Source organism: Lactuca virosa, chromosome 8 (assembly GCF_052849685.1).
Source record: "Lactuca virosa cultivar CGN04683 chromosome 8, Lactuca_virosa_CGN04683_v6, whole genome shotgun sequence".
Taxonomy (NCBI): domain Eukaryota; kingdom Viridiplantae; phylum Streptophyta; class Magnoliopsida; order Asterales; family Asteraceae; genus Lactuca; species Lactuca virosa.
Window position 1 is genome coordinate 384727553 of NC_136433.1, and position 19166 is coordinate 384746718.

General features: G+C 29.7%; 3 protein-coding genes across 3 annotated transcripts; 1 reads left to right on the top strand and 2 right to left on the bottom strand.

The window, feature by feature from the left end:
* Positions 1-737: 737 nt before the first annotated feature.
* LOC145131969 (uncharacterized) lies at positions 738-1813 on the bottom strand. The gene is made up of 5 exons (XM_079066612.1): positions 1706-1813; positions 1460-1488; positions 1182-1317; positions 894-1102; positions 738-819 (listed from the first exon to the last, which is right to left on the bottom strand). Exons 1-5 carry the CDS (start codon positions 1811-1813, stop codon positions 738-740), a joined length of 564 nt encoding a protein of 187 aa, XP_078922738.1.
* Positions 1814-12640: 10827 nt separating this feature from the next.
* On the top strand, positions 12641-14471 carry LOC145129950 (S-adenosyl-L-methionine-dependent methyltransferases superfamily protein). The gene is made up of 7 exons (XM_079064791.1): positions 12641-13020; positions 13115-13269; positions 13332-13452; positions 13538-13662; positions 13750-13878; positions 13957-14121; positions 14201-14471. Exons 1-7 carry the CDS (start codon positions 12795-12797, stop codon positions 14270-14272), a joined length of 993 nt encoding a protein of 330 aa, XP_078920917.1. The 5' UTR covers positions 12641-12794; the 3' UTR covers positions 14273-14471.
* On the bottom strand, positions 14447-18256 carry LOC145129949 (gamma-tubulin complex component 4-like). Its single transcript, XM_079064790.1, has 14 exons — positions 18003-18256; positions 17371-17662; positions 17145-17281; positions 16972-17070; positions 16781-16883; positions 16430-16702; positions 16249-16332; positions 16066-16152; positions 15883-15938; positions 15625-15801; positions 15225-15539; positions 14986-15139; positions 14789-14911; positions 14447-14696 (listed from the first exon to the last, which is right to left on the bottom strand). The coding sequence occupies exons 1-14, from the start codon at positions 18164-18166 to the stop codon at positions 14631-14633; spliced, it is 2130 nt and encodes a 709-aa protein (XP_078920916.1). The 5' UTR covers positions 18167-18256; the 3' UTR covers positions 14447-14630.
* Between the last annotated feature and the right edge of the window lie 910 nt (positions 18257-19166).

Genomic DNA, 19166 nt, shown 5'->3' on the forward strand with positions numbered 1-19166 from the left:
ATGCACATATGTGTATGTAATTTATATAAAATACTTCATATCTATGTGTAAGATGAAAGTAACTATGCACTCACTTGTTAAAATGATGATTCCAAACTCGGGCAGCGCTTCGCTTTTAACAATTCTATTTTTCTTCGACGAAACCTAGTATCATTACCGCTAGATTTTAGTCTAATATTTATAGCGATTATTTATGAGGGATATTGTTTTATAAGTGTTAAACAATACTTTTCAACCACTATGTACAGAAAGGGGCCAGACATAAAACACAGGAGGGTAGGACCATTTTGGCATTATAGCACTTCTAAAATCCAACAGCCCTATGCGGCCCTTCAAACCAGATTCCTCGTACCGCAAGTAGTTAAACGATATTATAATAACACTTTGTATATTATATTTTATAATATATATATATATATATATATATATATATATATATATATATTTTATAAACAATACTTTTCAACCACTATGTACAGAAAGGGGCCAGACATAAAACACAGGAGGGTAGGACCATTTTGGCATTATAGCACTTCTAAAATCCAACAGCCCTATGCGGCCCTTCAAACCAGATTCCTCGTACCGCAAGTAGTTAAACGATATTATAATAACACTTTGTATATTATATTTTATAATATATATATATATATATATATATATATATATATATATATATATATATTGTTTATAAGTTCATACCTCTTCATGTATCTTTTTCAAGTCGTATGCACTTATATCTAACAACCTTTTCGCTTCCCTATCAAAAGAGTCAATCCGATGGTGTCAGTATCATCTTGTACGTTGATTGGAATTATATACCTAAAAAAAAAAATACATTAATATTAATTTTGTTGAAAGATTCAAACGATTAATATAAATACAAATGTGTATACTTTATAACTGTATGGAAATCCGAATCGTTGCAACGCGGATCTTTACACTGAAGAACAACACTTTTGGAAATTTTGTCAGGGGCGGTATAGGAATGATTGGGTTTGGGAACTGTGTTTATCTTTTTTCCACATTTGTAGCACGCATCGTAATACCATGGTAGATTCTGTCTTATATTGACGATGGAAGCAACTAATAGAAATTTCATTTCCTGTATCAAATAAAATGTAAAAGTTAAAAAACATACAATGTGTAAATAAAATTAAAAGATATCAAATAATGCAATATACCTTTAGTGGTTTCGTGATCTCACAAACTGTTTTTAAAGGGAAATTCCCTTTAAAATCATCTATGTAAGAAGAATAGTAGCTTGGGAGTGTAGTTATGCTTTTTTCAGACATACCTCCATTGTTATCAGCTTTCAGTCTGTAATGTTTAAAATTAGTTTATTACATATAAGGAACTGTGTTGGTTTAAATTAAAAAACAATATAAAAAAATAAAAAAACAAAAAGAAACTAACTCTTTCTTGAACTCATTAATTTCGACAATGTCAACAATTTGGTTACATCAAAATAACTTTTGGCTTGATCAATTCCTGTAAAAATAAATTAGTCAATAAAAGTAAATTCAATATATATATATATATATATATATATATATATATATATATATATATATATATATATATATATATATAGAGGTAAGTTCAATTGAGAAAATAAAAAAGGTTGAGAATGGGGGAATCATTCTCAGCCACTCATTTAATCTAAGCATAAAAGACACGGTGGCAAACTTGTAAATATGATAATAACCTTCAATCTCAAATACGTAACATCGATCTCTTTGTTGAATACTCCGAATTTGAATTTCCCAGATTCGCAAACGAGCTCAGTTGGAATCGGAATTTCTTTGTTGTTCATGAAATTGGAATTGGAGTTCTGGACTCGCAGTCACAGTCGATATTGAAGGACTCGGAATCGGTACTCACAGGTTCCTAATCGGATTTTCGAAAATCAAAATCAAAATGTGAAATCGATCAGACATAGGATGTCGCATCTGAAGTCGGAAGCTTTTGAAATTGGAACATATATTCTAATCGGAACAGTTCGCGTCTTGATTATTAGTATTACAAAGAAATCTGGAATCGGGATTTCAAGGTTTCAAAATTGAAATCGGATTTTTTTTTGGAATGAAATGAAAATCGGAATTGCACGCTTCAAAGTCGAAATCGGAAGTATATGATGATTTGGAATTGATAACTTGAATTAGAAGTATCATGTTTTTAACATTTTTAAAAAAGCTAACTTGTATGCACTCCAACTGTTTGATGAAATGCCTAAACTAAATTACCACGTTATATTCACATATGAATATGTTTTCCGACCTGAATCAGTATATGATTATTAAAAAAAACAAATATGCAAGTCTGTATGTTATTCATATGTGAATAACGTATAAAAATTATATATATTTGTGAAAACACATTGTAATATTCATATGTGAATATATTGTGTAATATTCATAAGTGAATATATCATATTATATTCACAAGTGAATATACTATGTAAAATTCACATGTGATATACCATGTAATACTATGTAATATTCACATATGAAAATATCATATAATATTCATAAGTGAATATATCATCTAATATTCACAAGTGAATATACTATGTAATATTCACAATTGAATGCATCTTCTAATATTTAAATATGAATATACTATGTTTATTATATGCTATATTCATATATGAATGATATTTAAATTATAAAAAAAATTAATCATACTTTTTATTCATAAGTGATAATGTATTTTTTTCGGAAAAAAAAACATTGTTTTGAGGTCCTAAGCAAGTTTGTAATTCATATGTGAATAACATATAAGAGTTATATCCGCATGTGAACATATGTAATATTCACAAATGAATATATATATATATATATATATATATATATATATATATATATATATATATATATAATAATCAAATGTGAATATATATATGTATTATTCACAAATTAATAAAACTGTCAATAAAACCGAGGACTACAAAATATATAAAATTAAAGATAAAAAAAGTATTTGATAAGAATATATATTTATTCACATACAACTAATCTTTTTAGGTTAATAAAATAATTATATAAGCATATATATTTTTATTAATGTTATATTCATTTGTGAATAAATGATAACTTTTTTTTCGGAAAATTATAAAAATAGAAAAACGTCATTTTGAGGCCCTAAATAGTCCCGAATGGCCGAAAAACACCGTACGTCACGGCGAAGCTGTGAGTTTTGTAAATCGCACCATTTTACATCAAATATGCGAATTTCGTCCAATTCCGAGACTAAACTTCATTGCGACAAATTGTTTTGATGATGCCACTAAATTTTCATTCCTACTAGTGATGACATCATCATGACATGCTATTTATTCATATATGAATAAAGTTTAGAAATCATTACGACATATATACTGATGATGTTACTAACTTCAATCACACTAGTAAAAACATCATTGTAATCTGTTATTTTTATTTATGTGAATAAACTATACATGTTGATTTATTTATTTTGTGAATACAACCTTTATATATAAAAATAAATAATACACTATAAGAATTGGTTTGTGAATAGTTATTTTGTATATTGTAACAATATTATTTTACATGTAAAATCAACATTATACTAAGACAAACAACATTGTATTGGTTAATGAATATCATTTGCATTTGAATTTAACACGATCAAAATGAAGAATATATTAAATTGTATAACATTTACACGTGAATATAAAAACATATTGTCTTCGTCAATGATATCTTCTCAATTACGTCAACCAATCGTCAACCACCGGGATATGAACCAACCATTGATTGAAATGTTATTCTTTTATTGAGTTATAACGATGCCTGAAAAACATGTGAATACACATAAAAAATGTTAAAAATATACTTTTAGTTCATAATAATAGCGATTTATCACATTCTAATTATCATATGGTATATTCACACATGAATGTATAATCATATGTGAATATTATATGATATATGTTGTTTATATTGTATATTTACATGTGATATTACATGGTATATTCACAAATGAATATTACATAGTATATTCACATATGAATATTATATGGTAGATTCACATGTGAATAGTATATGGTATATTTACTTATGAATATTACATATTCTAGTCACATCTAAATATTGCATGATATATTCATTCATGAATATTACACAGTATATTCACATATGAATAATATATAGTATATACACTTGTGAATATGATACAATATATTCATATTTAAATATTAAATGATGCATTCACTTGTGAATATTACATAGTATTTTCACTTGTAAGTATTAGATGATATATTCACTTATGAATATTAGATGGTGTATTCATATGTGAATATTACACGGTTTATTCACATATGAATATTACACAGGATATTAACATATGAATATTACAAGGTATATTCACAAATATATATAATTTTTATATGTTATTCACATATGAATAACATATAAAATTGTATATTTGTTTTGTGTTTTAATAATCATATACTGATTAAGGTGCGAAAACATATTCATATGTGAATATAACGTGGTAATTTAGTTTATGCATTTCATCAAACAGTTGGAGTGCATACAAGTAAGTTTTTTTAAAAATGCTAAAAACATGATACTTTGACTATTTAAAACTTACAAAATAGTAGATTGATAGAGAATTATATGAAACTTTTCAAAAAAAATGATTTGACGTTTTTCTAACCTTAATTTAGAAGTTTTGTTTGATGATCGATGTTGAATGAATGATATGAAGTGAAATTGTTGTTGATTATCGATGATGTTGATCTAATGACACTGGGAGTATAATTAATCGTAGATGTTGAAGATATGCTCGAATTCAAGCATAATTGAAGGTTGGATTGAAAGAACCAAAAACGATTTTTTTTTGTCTACTGTTGAATGATGTTGATGAACGTGTTTTTGACGAAGATGGGTGATTGATTAACACTGGATGATGTTGATCGAGGATTTAATTGAAGAAATCTGGATGATCGTTGAAGGTTGGAGAAGAAATTTGGATGATGAACGATCGAGTAGTAATGAATTTGAATTGTTATCAAATTATCCACAATTACGTATCTGTGATTGAAGGATATCATATCATATTTACAATTTTGTCACCCTGTATTTTATGTTAAGATGCTAATTAAATGATTGGCTGAGAATGATTCCTCCATTCTCAATCTTTTTTTTTTCTCAATTGAACCCTCCTATATATATATATATATATATATATATATATATATATATATATATATATATATATATATATATATAAAGCGTGAATACAAACCATCCCAAATGTTAAATTTTACAAACTGAATCACTATAACAACACAAGTAACCGTGGGGTTAGTTTTGAGGTATTGTGACATCTGGTATGCTTGAGTTTCAAATATATTGACCTTCAGATGTACAGACCTAAATAAAAAATGAAATTAGTTATTACGAATAAATTGTGATTAAAAATAATAAAGAAATAAAAGAAATATAATCTCACTGTAGGTTGCTACTAGTCATCTTTATGTAATGCTTGGATGGATTAGGATTTGATGTTTCAAGTGCCCGAAATGAGACAATTTGTCCAATAATATCTACACAAGTATAATAAAATATAATAAGTAAGATTAAGTTAAATCCTAAAATGTTTAATAAATTACACAAGTTATAAAAGTGATTGGAATAAAATTTAATAACTAACCAAAGAATGCGTCTCTTGGGCATGTTTGCTCGATAATATAATTAAAATCAACAAACACAAATCCATTCACCAGACCTGAAAAATCCTCACATTTTTTAGAATACTTTTCCAAATCAAAGTTATGGTTTGTTTATGACCCGTAGCACTAAAACCATTATTCACAGCGGCCATGTTGGGTTTTAAAATGATATAAGTTTGATATTCCTTTAAAAGATCACCAAATCTGGAAAAATTCTGATTGAAAACACGAGAATGGTATTTTGTACCATGTTAAATCAAAATAACAATTATTTTATTGCTCGAAACATATGTAATATTGAACGGGATATTAAAAAGATACGAAATACAACAAACCTCCTCATCCATTAGGATCATTTCAATTGATAAAACCATATTATTCTTTATAAAGTTCAACATTTTTACCACCCGCACTTTGATATGTGAATCATCATCAATATGTTCAATGTTTTTGAGGTATACTTTATTACCTATATTCATTTCCTGCAAACAATTGAAAACATATTGAAATGTAAGCAAATAGTAGAGGTAATATGGTACTTTTTTAATTTAAAAATGTAAAATTTTGTTAAATGAAAGTACATTGCTATGAATCGTAAAAAACAATTAACAGTGTTTGAAATGTAATCATGTTTAAACATTTAACATTGCAGAAAAGAATGATATGGCATAAATATGTGTTACATTTCTTTACCTATAGCAGATTTATGGAAATGTTACAGAAATGGTCCCTATAGCAAAAAAAATTAGATAATTGGTCATTTTGGTGTACTACACGGTTATCAAATCTAAAAAACATAAATAGTAAAAATAATACATAGTAAAATGGACAATGTCCAACATTTTTATCGCAAATAAAATTTTAAAAAAAAAATACAATCCCCTAATGTAAGAGTAATGCAACATTGTCATAACTAAAAAGAACTACAAAAAATAATTGTATACAATTAATGGTTTCATTTAATATTTTGTTGATAAAAAAAGTTTACAAAAAGATAAAAATGTTATTTCCTGTTAAAATATATGTTTATAATATAAGAGAAAGTTATAGAAACTGGTCCTTAAAATATAATGAAATAGTATAAATTTTCCCAAAATAAAGATACAAAGAGGTTAAAATTAAAAAACCAAAATAACCTTATAAAAATGAAAATCGCAGCATTAGTTATATGTAGCAAAAAAAATCCAGTCAAAATACTTTCCAGACTAAAGAAATTTCAATCGGCACATACGAACCATGATTAACAAAAATGTCCAATTTGTGGATAACAATGTTGAATTACTTATTGTTATATGTTAAGATGCCTAACAGATAATACATACAAAAAGGTCCAATAAGATGCATAACATATGACAATACATAATATTTATATGTAATATGCGATTAAATTTTGTTCTGAAAGTATGATATGGCATAAATATGTCATATTTTAAATTAGTAGTGGCAAAACAGTCAAATTTGTGGAAGTATTACAGAAATGGTCCATATAGCACATCTTCTTAGACAAATTGTCATTTTTGTGATAAATTATTTAACAATGGTGCATGTGTCCTGAGAACATGACAAAAATGATAATTTGTCCACTTTTTCTAAAATTGATTTGATTGTGTTTCACAGTGAGAACTATATAATGATTGTTGTAAATTTGAAATTGTTGTTTAGTTTATATGTGAAGGAAATGAATTAAAAGTATCATATATATTTTATCATCATTGAAATTATTCAACAAAGGTTTCCTAATAGGATATTAAATATGATTCACTTTTAAAGTACATTGCTATAACCGACATCAAAGAGGGGGGACATGAAAATTTACGAATTTGCCCTCCTTTTGATAAGTTTATTAAGAGGTGTCAAGCCTCAACAGTTAGATAACATGACACTCAGTAATGACAAAACAGTCAAATATTTTTTTCTCAAAGTATGATATGGCATAAATATGTCATATCATTAATTAGTAGTGGCAAAACAGTCAAATTTGCTTATAAAATTGATATACATAAGAAGAAATGTATTTAACATTAGTATATAGTAAAAACTCATGTGATTTAATTATAGAAAGAAAATGAATGAAACAAACCATTAAAAAAGCAATCATAGTAAAATAAATTAATTTCCAAAACAAAATGTGGAAGCACAAAATGAAAAATAAAAATCTGAAATTTAATCTCGTAAATTTTTTTCTGAAATATGATATGCCATAAATATATTATATCATAAATTAGTACTGCAAAAAACTCAAATTCGTGGAAATGTTACAGAAATGGTCCCTCTAGAACATTTTTTTAAACAAATTGTCATTTTTTTAAACAAATTGTCCAATAAGATAACAATAAGTAATTCAACAGTTACATATAAATATTATATATTGTTATCTGTTAGGCATCTTAACAGATAACAATAAGTAATTCAACGGTTAGACCAATTAGAAATTTGTATACAAAAAATAACTGTATACAATTAATGGTCTCATTTAATATTTTGTTGATAAAAAAAGTCTACAAAAAGATAGAAATGTTATTTCCTATTAAAATACATGTTTATAATATAAGAGAAAGTTACAGATGCTAGTCCTTAATATATAATGAAATAGTATAAATTTTCCCAAAATAAAGATACAAAGAGGTTAAAATTAAAAAACCAAAATAACCTTATAAAAATGAAAATCGCAGCATTAATTATAGGGAAATCTCCAGAAAAGTCCTAAAATTTTACCCTAATTTACCAAAAAGTCCCAAACTAAAATTTGTTTATGAAAAAACATGAATTACCGGTAAAAATGGCGATTTGAGCCTTTTTTTTCCGGTTTACCGGTTTTATTACTTACATGTTTCATTAAAGTCTCATTATTTTACCCTAATTGACGAATAAGTCCCAAAATAAAATTTACTGATGATTTTGCCCTTTTCTTCATGTAACATACATTTTATCGGTTTCATTGCTGACTTAGACACCTAGTCATTAAATTAGCTCATAAGATGAATACGATGGGTTATATAATGTCATATTTACTGTAAAATTTGATACCCATCTCATCGGCTTATTTATGACTATGTATCTACGTCAGCAATGAAACCAATAAAATGTGTGTTTCCAATAAAAAAAATGCAGAAAATGAGTTGATGTCTGATGGGTTACATAAGATTAGATAGACAATTTGATATTTCTTATAAACGTAAAAAATAACGCAGTTGTTGTTAGTTTATGTAATTATTGTAGTCTTCGTTGGATGCATTTTATGTTCCAAAAAGATATATAATACATTAGGATATCAAGTTTTATGCTAAACATAGCATTATATAACTCAACATATTCATCTCATCATCTCATTTAATGACTAGGCGTCCGGGTCAGCAATGAAGCCGGTAAAATGTATGTTACATAGAGAAAAGGGTCAAATCATTAGTAAATTTTATTTTGGGACTTATTCACAAATTAGGGTAAAATAATGGGACTTTAGTGAAACAGGTAAATAATAAAACCGATAAACCAGAAAAAATGGGTCAAATCGCCATTTTTACCGGTAATTCATGCTTTTTCGTAAACAAAATTTAGTTTGGGATTTTTTCGTAAATTAGAGTAAAATTTTATGACTTTTCTGGAGATTTCCCTTAATTATATGTAGCAAACAAATCCTGTCAAAAAACTTTCCAGACTAAAGAAATTTCAATCGGCACATACGAACCATGATTAAAGAAAAGAAATCATTAATCTGAAGTATTTCGTATTGTAGTAGTTGATGAACAGTTTTTCAAATGCTCTATCCTATACAACTAAACAAAATAGTAGCTTGATTTATTGAATCCTTTATGTTAAAACATAGTAAACAGATAAAACTGGGAAAGATTGAAGAAGATTAACAAATATAGTAAACAGATAAAACTGAGAATGATTGAAGAACACACCTTTTTTTTATTAAGACGTCGGTGAAGATTAAAGAAGAATAGCGTTTGCAAATAAAACTCAGAACCAGAATCGTGGATTTTGTATCGTATAGTTCGTATAGTCGTATAGATAGATGATTAATATATATGTATGCATATATTTCGACCTGATTATTTGGGATTTAAATCTAAATTTCGAATTTAGTGCATTTCTGTTTTGTGAAGAGATTTACTTTCCTTTGCCTTAAAAAATTACGTGAAATTAATTGAAGATTTGTTCTTATTTTTAGGGAATTTTCAGGGATTTTCAGGGAAATGATATAAATTGAAGATTGAAAATCGTTTACAGGTAATTTTGTAAGGTAATAAATATAATTTATTGGCATTCGCATTCCATTTATAAAAGCATCACTAGAAATTACTGGAAATTAATCAATTTCCAATTAAAAAAACAAACTTCCATATTTTTCGGATATTACCGATTACCGATTTTGAATATTATTTGGATATTTATTGTTTATAGGAATTGAAGGCCATTTTGGTAAAATCAGTTGAGTAAAAGAAGCGGGAAAATATGATTATGTGGGGCTTGGAGATTGACACGTGGCGAATTAGTACTTATTTATTAGATTAGGGGATTTAAGATAACAATAAGTAATTCAACAGTTACATATAAATATTATATATTGTTATCTGTTAGGCATCTTAACACATAACAATAAGTAATTCAACGGTTAGACCAATTATAAATTTGTATACAAAAAATAATTGCATACAATTAATGGTCTTATTTAATATTTTGTTGATAAAAAAAGTTTACAAAAAGATAAAAATGTTATTTCCTATTAAAATACATGTTTATAATATAAGAGAAAGTTACAGATGCTAGTCCTTAATATATAATGAAATAGTATAAATTTTCTCGAAATAAAGATACAAAGAGGTTAAAATTAAAAAACCAAAATAACCTTATAAAAATGAAAATCGCAGCATTAATTATAGGGAAATCTCCAGAAAAGTCCTAAAATTTTACCCTAATTTACGAAAAAGTCTCAAACTAAAATTTTTTTATGAAAAAACATGAATTACCGGTAAAAATGGCGATTTGACCCCTTTTTCCGGTTTACCGGTTTTAATACTTACATGTTTCACTAAAGTCCCATTATTTTACCCTAATTTACGAATAAGTCCCAAAATAAAATTTACTGATGATTTGGCCATTTTCTTCATGTAACATACATTTTATCGGTTTTATTGCTGACTTAGACACCTAGTCATTAAATTAGCTGATAAGATGAATACGATGGGTTATATAATGTCATATTTACTGTAAAATTTGATACATATCTCATCGGCTTATTTATGACTATGTATCTACGTCAGCAATGAAACCAATAAAATGTGTGTTTCCAATAAAAAAATGCAAAAAATGAGTTGATGTCTGATGGGTTACATAAGATTAGATAGACAATTTGATATTTCTTATAAACGTAAAAAATAACGCAGTTGTTGTTAGTTTGTGTAATTATTGTAGTCTTCGTTGGATGCATTTTATGTTCCAAAAAGATATATAATACATCAGGATATCAAGTTTTATGCTAAACATAGCATTATATAACTCAACATATCCATCTCATCATCTCATTTAATGACTAGGCGTCCGGGTCAGCAATGAAGCCGGTAATATGTATGTTACATAGAGAAAAGGGTCAAATCATCAGTAAATTTTATTTTGGGACTTATTCGCAAATTAGGGTAAAATAATGGGACTTTAGTGAAACAGGTAAATAATAAAACCGATAAACCAGAAAAAAAAATGGCTCAAATCGCCATTTTTACCGGTAATTTATGCTTTTTCGTAAACAAAATTTAGTTTGGGATTTTTTTGTAAATTAGAGTAAAATTTTAGGACTTTTCTGGAGCTTTCCCTTAATTATATGTAGCAAACAAATCCTGTCAAAATACTTTCCAAACTAAAGAAATTTCAATCGGCACATACGAACCATGATTAAAGAGAAGAAATCATTAATCTGAAGTATTTCGTATTGTAGTAGTTGATGAACAGTTTTTCAAATGCTCTATCCTATACAACTAAACAAAATAGTAGCTTGATTTATTGAATCCCTTATGTTAAAACATAGTAAACAGATAAAACTGGGAAAGATTGAAGAAGATTAACAAATATAGTAAACAGATAAAACTGAGAATGATTGAAGAACACACCTTTTTGTTATGAAGACGTCGGTGAAGATTAAAGAAGAATAGCGTTTGCAAATAAAACTCAGAACCAGAATCGTGGATTCTGTATCGTATAGTTCGTATAGTCGTATAGATAGATGATTAATATATGTGTATGCATATATTTCGACCTGATTATTTGGGATTTAAATTTAAATTTCGAATTTAGTGCATTTCTGTTTTGTGAAGAGATTTACTTTCCTTTGCTTTAGGGAATTTTCAGGGATTTTCAGGGAAATGATATAAATTGAAGATTGAAAATCGTTTACAGGTAATTTTGTAAGGTAATAAATATAATTTATTGGCATTCGCATTCCATTTATAAAAGCATCACTAGAAATCACTGGAAATTAATCAATTTCCAATTAAAAAAACAAACTTCCATATTTTTCGGATATTACCGATTTTGAATTACCGATTACCGATTTTGAATATTATTTGAATATTTATTGTTTTTAGGAATTGAAGGCCATTTTGGTAAAATCAGTTGAGTAAAAGAAGCGGGAAAATATGATTATGTGGGGCTTGGAGATTGACACGTGGCGAATTAGTACTTATTTATTAGATTAGTGGATTTAAATTCAACTTCTAAACCACTTAAAATTATCATTATTAATAGAGATTTCGAAATTCAAAATGTTTAGTAATCAATTATGTGATATAATCGGTTATAAATAATTTTTTATTTCACTTATTTTGTTACGGTTATTATTTATGTTATTTTAGTTTATCGACGGAATATTACAAGGTTTATAAAGGAGATCTCTTTATAAAGTAGTATTTAGATAGTCATAACAAATATGATATTTTGCTTATCTCAGGGAATATATGAAATTGTTAGAGTATCATTCATTATTTTCTTGAAATCATTAAAATGTATACGGTTTATATAAAAGCGAATTGACACTTGTCCTTGAAGCAAGGAGATAGTAGAAGATCGAACAGATTAACAAGCTCGCTCTCAATCATCAATCATGGAAGTTGAGTGTTTCATAGGACACCGCTTTGTACACTCACCAGCAGCTCCTCCTATTCTGCGCCAATCACTGTTTTCCAATTCAGTTCAAAGAAACAACAAAAATGGCAGCCTCAATGTTACAGCCAAAATCTGCTTCCACGAAAATGACGCCCATGACCACCTATTCTTCAAATCCGCCATTTCTCGAGCCTCCTATCGTTTCCAAGAAGCTATTCGACCAGGTAAAACACTCACCTCTTTCAGGCATATCATCGAACACCTTATGCTCAAAGGAAAGAACATTCTTGTTTTTCAAATTTTGATTGTATAATGCAGAGCCTCTTTTTGTCGATCCTTACGCTGGCTGCTTTGTGCCTCCTGACCTTGACCTTGAGCTCGACAAAAATTCGGATCACCATTACTGCATTGGCACTAGATTTATCGATGATAAGTTGCTTAACGAAACCAAGGGTGCTGATGGAGCTAAACAAGTAGGTACCAAGTTCGTCAAAATTTCCTAAACTTCCTGAATCATCCATCTCTGCCTCTGCAGGTTGTAATGTTCACAGATGGAATGGATACTAGGGCTTATCGCCTCAATTGGCCTTCTTCAACTGTAATCTATGATGTATCACCACAATCAGTATTCAGTAAAGCATCTCAAAAGCTCCAAGGTTCGTAACTTCAATTAAGATAATCAGATAATATTTGATTGAATGCGCAACAATCCTTATGATGGATTTTCTTAGAAATTCATAGATGTTGGTGCTAAAATTCCAAGAAGCTGTTTGCTTCTTCATGTTCCTTTGGAGTCATCTGATATGCAACAACTTTTACGTGATAAAGGATTTAATGGTTCCAGACCAAGTATATGGGTTTTCCAGGTGAACAAACCGATCATCTTCTAACTTCTAATCCCATCATCATCATCATCATCATCTGATCTTGCCCCTTTTTACTTTTTACTATAGGGTTTTCCAGTCACAAATTTGGCTAGTTTTAAGGAGATTCTGTTTATGGTTAGTAATTTAGCCATGAAAGGATGTCTGTTGGTGGGTGAATTTCCATTGTGGTTGACTGAAAATGATGAGGGGGCAAAGGTTGGCTCATACTCTAATAATTTTTTACTGTTTTTACTATACCTGTAATGTTCACCATTTTAATGGCTTCTTTGACAGCTAAATGTGGAGACATGGATGTATGAAGTTTTCATGAGCTATGGTTTTCGAGTGCAAATCATAGGTTATGATGATGTGGCAAGAAGCCTTGGTCGAGAACAGGTAGAAGGAATCCCTGATAATCTGCTTTTTGTTGCAGAGCACCTACGATATTCTGATGATGAGGTGAGAGATAATTAATGCCATGCTCCCATTTGAATGTGGGTAAGTAAGTAAGTTGTGACATGTTATGTAAACCTTACAGATGGAGACTTGGAGGATGCAATTTCAGAGGGTTGAGGAAGAAGGCGATGAAGAAGGATTTGAGGAGCTCTAAAGTCTAAACCCAATGTGATATGATTTTGTATCATTAAAAGAAATTATCATTACATTTTATGTAATGGCTTTTGTGCAAGGTCAAAATGGCTCTGATGTAGTAGTGAGGTTATTTGGATTGTTACAACATGCAATGATCTCTTTGGTTTCAAATAATTTTTAATGCAATCACTCATGATATAAACAACAGATTCCCAACTTTCTCTGTATGAATACACACATTTCTAATCCTCGTATCAAGGAATTACGATTTACATTACATTACGTCACATCATACACTTTAATCTTAGAATCTGATAACCACAAGAACATAGTATGATATTTCTTACATTTAATTAACCCTATGACAAAAATGCTGGCTACCGTTGTAGGACTGGGATAGTTTGACGTGGCCTTATGACATTCATAACTCCTTGTGCGGTTTGCTATCAACATTAATTATTACAAAGTCAGATAAATAAATAAATAAATAAAGAGATTTAACTCAACACATAATTCTAAAGAGAATTACTATTACCTCAAAGAAGGAATTAAAGTTTAGTCGCAAAAGGAAACGCCTAAGAAAAGGGGCCCGCTGACTTCCCGCAAGCCTGCTGCTTCGCAATATTGTGTACAACGAATTTGACTTCTTGTTAAATTCCTGTACCCCAAAAAAAAAATCTTAAAACTAATATTGATGTCAAAAGACATGAATACCCTCATCAAAAAAATTACCTCGGTTATACGTTCGAGTTCAACAGTGCTTGCATTGGTGTCCTGGTTTTCAATCTTCCAGCAAAACTGCAAGCAAAGCTTCATGATTCCATCCAATATCCTTGATACAGAGCCAATATCCAAGAAGGATTGTGAAATCAAAGCTGACAGGTATCTACAAAATACCAATTTAATTTAACAATAAGATAAAAGCAAAAACATATATTTTTATAAAAGAATTATATATATAGGTAGCTCACTCTTGATGAAAGTCAACCAGCTGAGCGAAATCACGTGACTCGTGTATATGGTTTTGTAATACGTTCCATTGAGATTCTATGACATCAACTTGGATATAAAACTGAAGATTTCTAATCAAGAATGCCATATGCTCTCTAACACGCCACATAGGCCTAAAGCATTGTCTTCTCTGTTGTGATGTTGATGTTGATTTTGATCCATTTACACGTTTGGAAAAATTAGAGTGGTCTTGCTGCATTACTGATTCCCATGACTTCTCTAATTCCATCTGTGTCCTCTTTAACCTCAGTAAATACTGAAAAATCCTCCGATACCTGTTCATATTTTATATAAAACAAGGATAAGGATTGTGATTTGAGTTTGAGCATAAGGTGTTTGATGAAATGTCAGAAAGAAAACCTGGAGAGAACTTGTTGTGTGAAGAACAATTGTAAGGGCCAATCAATGGAATATTCTAGGGCTATACCATCCCACCCATCAAGTGACATCTCCATTGAAGTATCAGATAACAAACTTGAATCACCATCAACATATTTTGACTTGGATACATCTGCTTTGACCCCAATACCAGGCATCCTGGAAGTAGTTTATAAATATTTATGTAAGTATTTATTTGATTGCAGTTGTAATTCTGAAATAGAAAAAGCATTATTTTACCTTAGAGTTACTCTTGAAAAATACTTATCATCATCACTGATAGTCTTTGTTACTGCCTGCATTACAAATATGCAAAATTTTATTTCAATCCATTCACCATGTCTAGATATTAAAATTTTAAAATGAAATAAATCGGTTCTACTGCATCCATTTTTTTAAATTAAATTTTAAAAAAAAAATTACCAGTCTGAATGGAACCAGAAGATCAGCTTCAGCAGTTGACTGTCGAGGTGGTAAACGCATCAACTGACGGCTCTCCTCAAGAAAACTCTATTTTATACACAGTGAAAATCTTATTAAATTCACATTAAAAAAAATATAGCAAAATACAGATAAAAAGACGAAAATGGTCATTCATTCAATTACCTGAAAGAAATCGCCTTTTGCAAGAAGGAAGTAATCTTTGATGGCTTTCAAATGTCCATTTAGATCAGCACGTACAACCACAAGCTGCACATATTACACATTAATTAAAGTTCCAAGATATTAATCAGACTATAGAGACAAGATAAAAAGTAAAAAAAAAAAAATTAGCAAAGATTTCCACCTGCCAAAGATGACTTGCTGCAATAGCTCTGATTGAATCAACAGAACCCTCAAATGATCTTTTGTGAAACTCGGATGATTCCTTAAGATTTTGAAGCATGGATTCAATCTTATCAGCTTCAGATTGTGGCAGAAGTTCATCTCCCATTAATTTTGTATGTTTTGCATCTACAGAACGGAATGCAGAACTTGGATTACGAAGAACCCTAATTGCTTTTCCAGCAAATAGAATGGATTCTGCCACGTGTAATGGAATATACTCTGGCAACATATCCTGGAAGAAACTTTTATGAAAATTAGCAGTTTTGAATAAAGCATAAAAAAAAAAAGAAGGAAATTAGTTATTAAGTACCGAGGAAATATGAAATCCCAAATGCCAATCACTTAAAGTTCCATCATTAACTGACATACGTGTTAACTTCTCAGTCATGTTCATATCTGAGTTTCCTTCTTTCCTAAAAACATTAAAATCAAAATCATCATTTAGACAGCTGTCAACAAACAGTATTGTATCATAAACAGAACATTTAGAAAAAGTATTACTCTGAGATGAAAAATTCTCCATATTGATCATGAAGAATCCCATACACCATCCAGGAAGCAAGTTGATTGTACATGACCTGATGTCCATGCCAAAGAAGTCTGTTCACAATAGAAAAAGTTTAATAGCTTGTTTTTTTTATATTCTTTTTGATAAAAAAATATATATATAATACCTCTGAATGCATGTCTGCAACTCTGGGACCCCACAGTGACATCGTTTATGTAGAAGATTAAGAAGCTTCCCTCCACAAATGCCATCACGCTCAATCTCTAGAATCAGCTCATATAGAGGTGGCAGAAGAACAAAAAACTAAAAAAAAAAAAAAAAACTTCAATCAGTAAGAGCTCAAAGAACATGAAAAAACAAAACAGTAATACAAAGAGAGCAAAATACTGCACCTTGTTCAGGCCTTGAGTAACTGTAGCTAAGATGGGTAGATGATCTGATAGTAACTTCTGCTCCATATGCAAAATGGCAGATCTGTAAACAGAAAGAATTTCTGTAATGCCATTTGCAATGGCCCTCCTATAGACACTCTGATTCTCCATCTTCTCTTTTGGAAAGACAGAAGTGTATGGCATAGGAGACTCATTCCGGGGCCTTATCCAGCTTAAATTTCGTGACTTGGTGGCAAATCGATCAAGTTCACGATAGTAAAACCCTAAAGCAATCGTCTTCTCAATAATATCCCTGTGATTCATAACCATAACCACATGTTTAGATTTGTGTAAATAATACATACATTTACACAAATCTAGCAACGACTTCAAGTTTTGTGCCTAAACTCGAAGTTGATTATCATTCGTATGGATTATCCTAAAACAATTTCGTGCAACCCAAGGGAAGTGTCTATCAAATCCTCTCATTATCCAAGTTATTTGATTATCACAGACCCGGACTCTAACATATTCGACCAACCAAGCGATCACTTAACTCGTACTCTTAAAAAAAGATTGAAATTCTAAAACCCTAGTGATTTGGGGAAATTTAAAGATTGAAAAAAAAAAAAACAGCAGATGATGAGAAATACCTTTCGCTGGGCTCGACAAAAGATATGTCGGAAGCAAGCTTGAAGGTGCATTGATTGGAGATGGGGTCGTCGGGAGACAAACCAACGGATAACTGCCGATCTCTCTCGTCGACGATTAGGTCTCCTGTGTAGCCTAACAGTGACAGTAGGAGTTCGTGTAGCATCGCAATCACCAACTTCAAAGACGCACAAGAATTTGGGTGGGATCACAGAAAGATGGTCTTTGCGGTTCTCGTCCTTCAAATATCAAACTTGCAAACAAAAAACGTTCTTATGGCAAGTTCTTTCGCTTTAACACCATTAATTTTAGACCGTTAACTTATTATAAAATTGATCATTTTTTGCTTCGATTGTATTTTTGTTAAAATATGTTTAGGGATGATATTTAGAACCACAACCGAGGAACATGTAAAACCGGTCCGGGTCTCGGGTCTAAAGAATGGCTCTATCCGGGTTTCGGGTCCGGGTAACCGGGTTTAAGAACCAGAACCGTGTTAGAAACAGGAACCGGTTTTAGGGTCGCAACTGATTTCTGTGAAAAATTTAAAACATGCATATCTCATTCATTTGAAGTCAAATTGGCATGAAGTTTTTCCAGAGTGTAGTTTATAGTTTGTACATGATTTTAGACTATAACTTTGTCATTTTTTGGTTTATATTCATTGACTTACAGTCTCTCAAAGTCGGGATATCAATGGTGGAAATTTTATGTTTTTCATTTTTTTTTTTTGGTATGCTGTGATAGCTTTAAAACATGCATATCTAATTCGTTTGAAGTTGGAATAGCATGCGGTTTTTTCCAAAGTGTAGTATAGAGTTTGTACATGATTTTAGACTTTAATTTTGTCATTTCTGGTTTCATATTCATTGATTTATAGTCTCCCAAAGTCGGGATATCAAAGCTGCGAATTTTCTGTTTTTCAGCTTTATTTTTGTATTTTGTAAAATTTTGAAACATGCATATCTAATCCGTTTGAAGTCGAATTATCATATGAGGTTTTTTGCAACGTGTAGTTTAGAGTTTCTACATGATTTTAGACTATAAGTATATCATTTTTGGTTTAGTATTTAATGACTTACAGCCCCCAAAGTTGGGATATCAAAGTTGAAATTTTTCAAAGTTCAACCACTAAGTAATTACCAAAAATTTCCGGTTTTTTCGGG

Bases quoted from the DNA above. Each gene is read 5' to 3' on its own strand.
- LOC145131969 (XM_079066612.1), bottom strand. From the start codon at position 1,813: ATGAACAACAAAGAAATTCCGATTCCAACTGAGCTCGTTTGCGAATCT. The intron at 1,103-1,181 runs GTATATTGCATT...TATTTGATACAG, and splicing joins AGATCACGAAACCACTAAAG to GAAATGAAATTTCTATTAGT. The intron at 820-893 runs GTATACACATTT...TTTTTTTTTTAG, and splicing joins GATTTCCATACAGTTATAAA to GTATATAATTCCAATCAACG.
- LOC145129950 (XM_079064791.1), top strand. From the start codon at position 12,795: ATGGAAGTTGAGTGTTTCATAGGACACCGCTTTGTACACTCACCAGCA. The intron at 13,021-13,114 runs GTAAAACACTCA...TGTATAATGCAG, and splicing joins CCAAGAAGCTATTCGACCAG to AGCCTCTTTTTGTCGATCCT. The intron at 13,270-13,331 runs GTAGGTACCAAG...CTGCCTCTGCAG, and splicing joins GTGCTGATGGAGCTAAACAA to GTTGTAATGTTCACAGATGG.
- LOC145129949 (XM_079064790.1), bottom strand. From the start codon at position 18,166: ATGCTACACGAACTCCTACTGTCACTGTTAGGCTACACAGGAGACCTA. The intron at 16,884-16,971 runs GTAATACTTTTT...TAATGTTTTTAG, and splicing joins GGAGAATTTTTCATCTCAGA to GAAAGAAGGAAACTCAGATA. The intron at 15,140-15,224 runs GTGAGCTACCTA...GGTATTTTGTAG, and splicing joins CTGGTTGACTTTCATCAAGA to ATACCTGTCAGCTTTGATTT.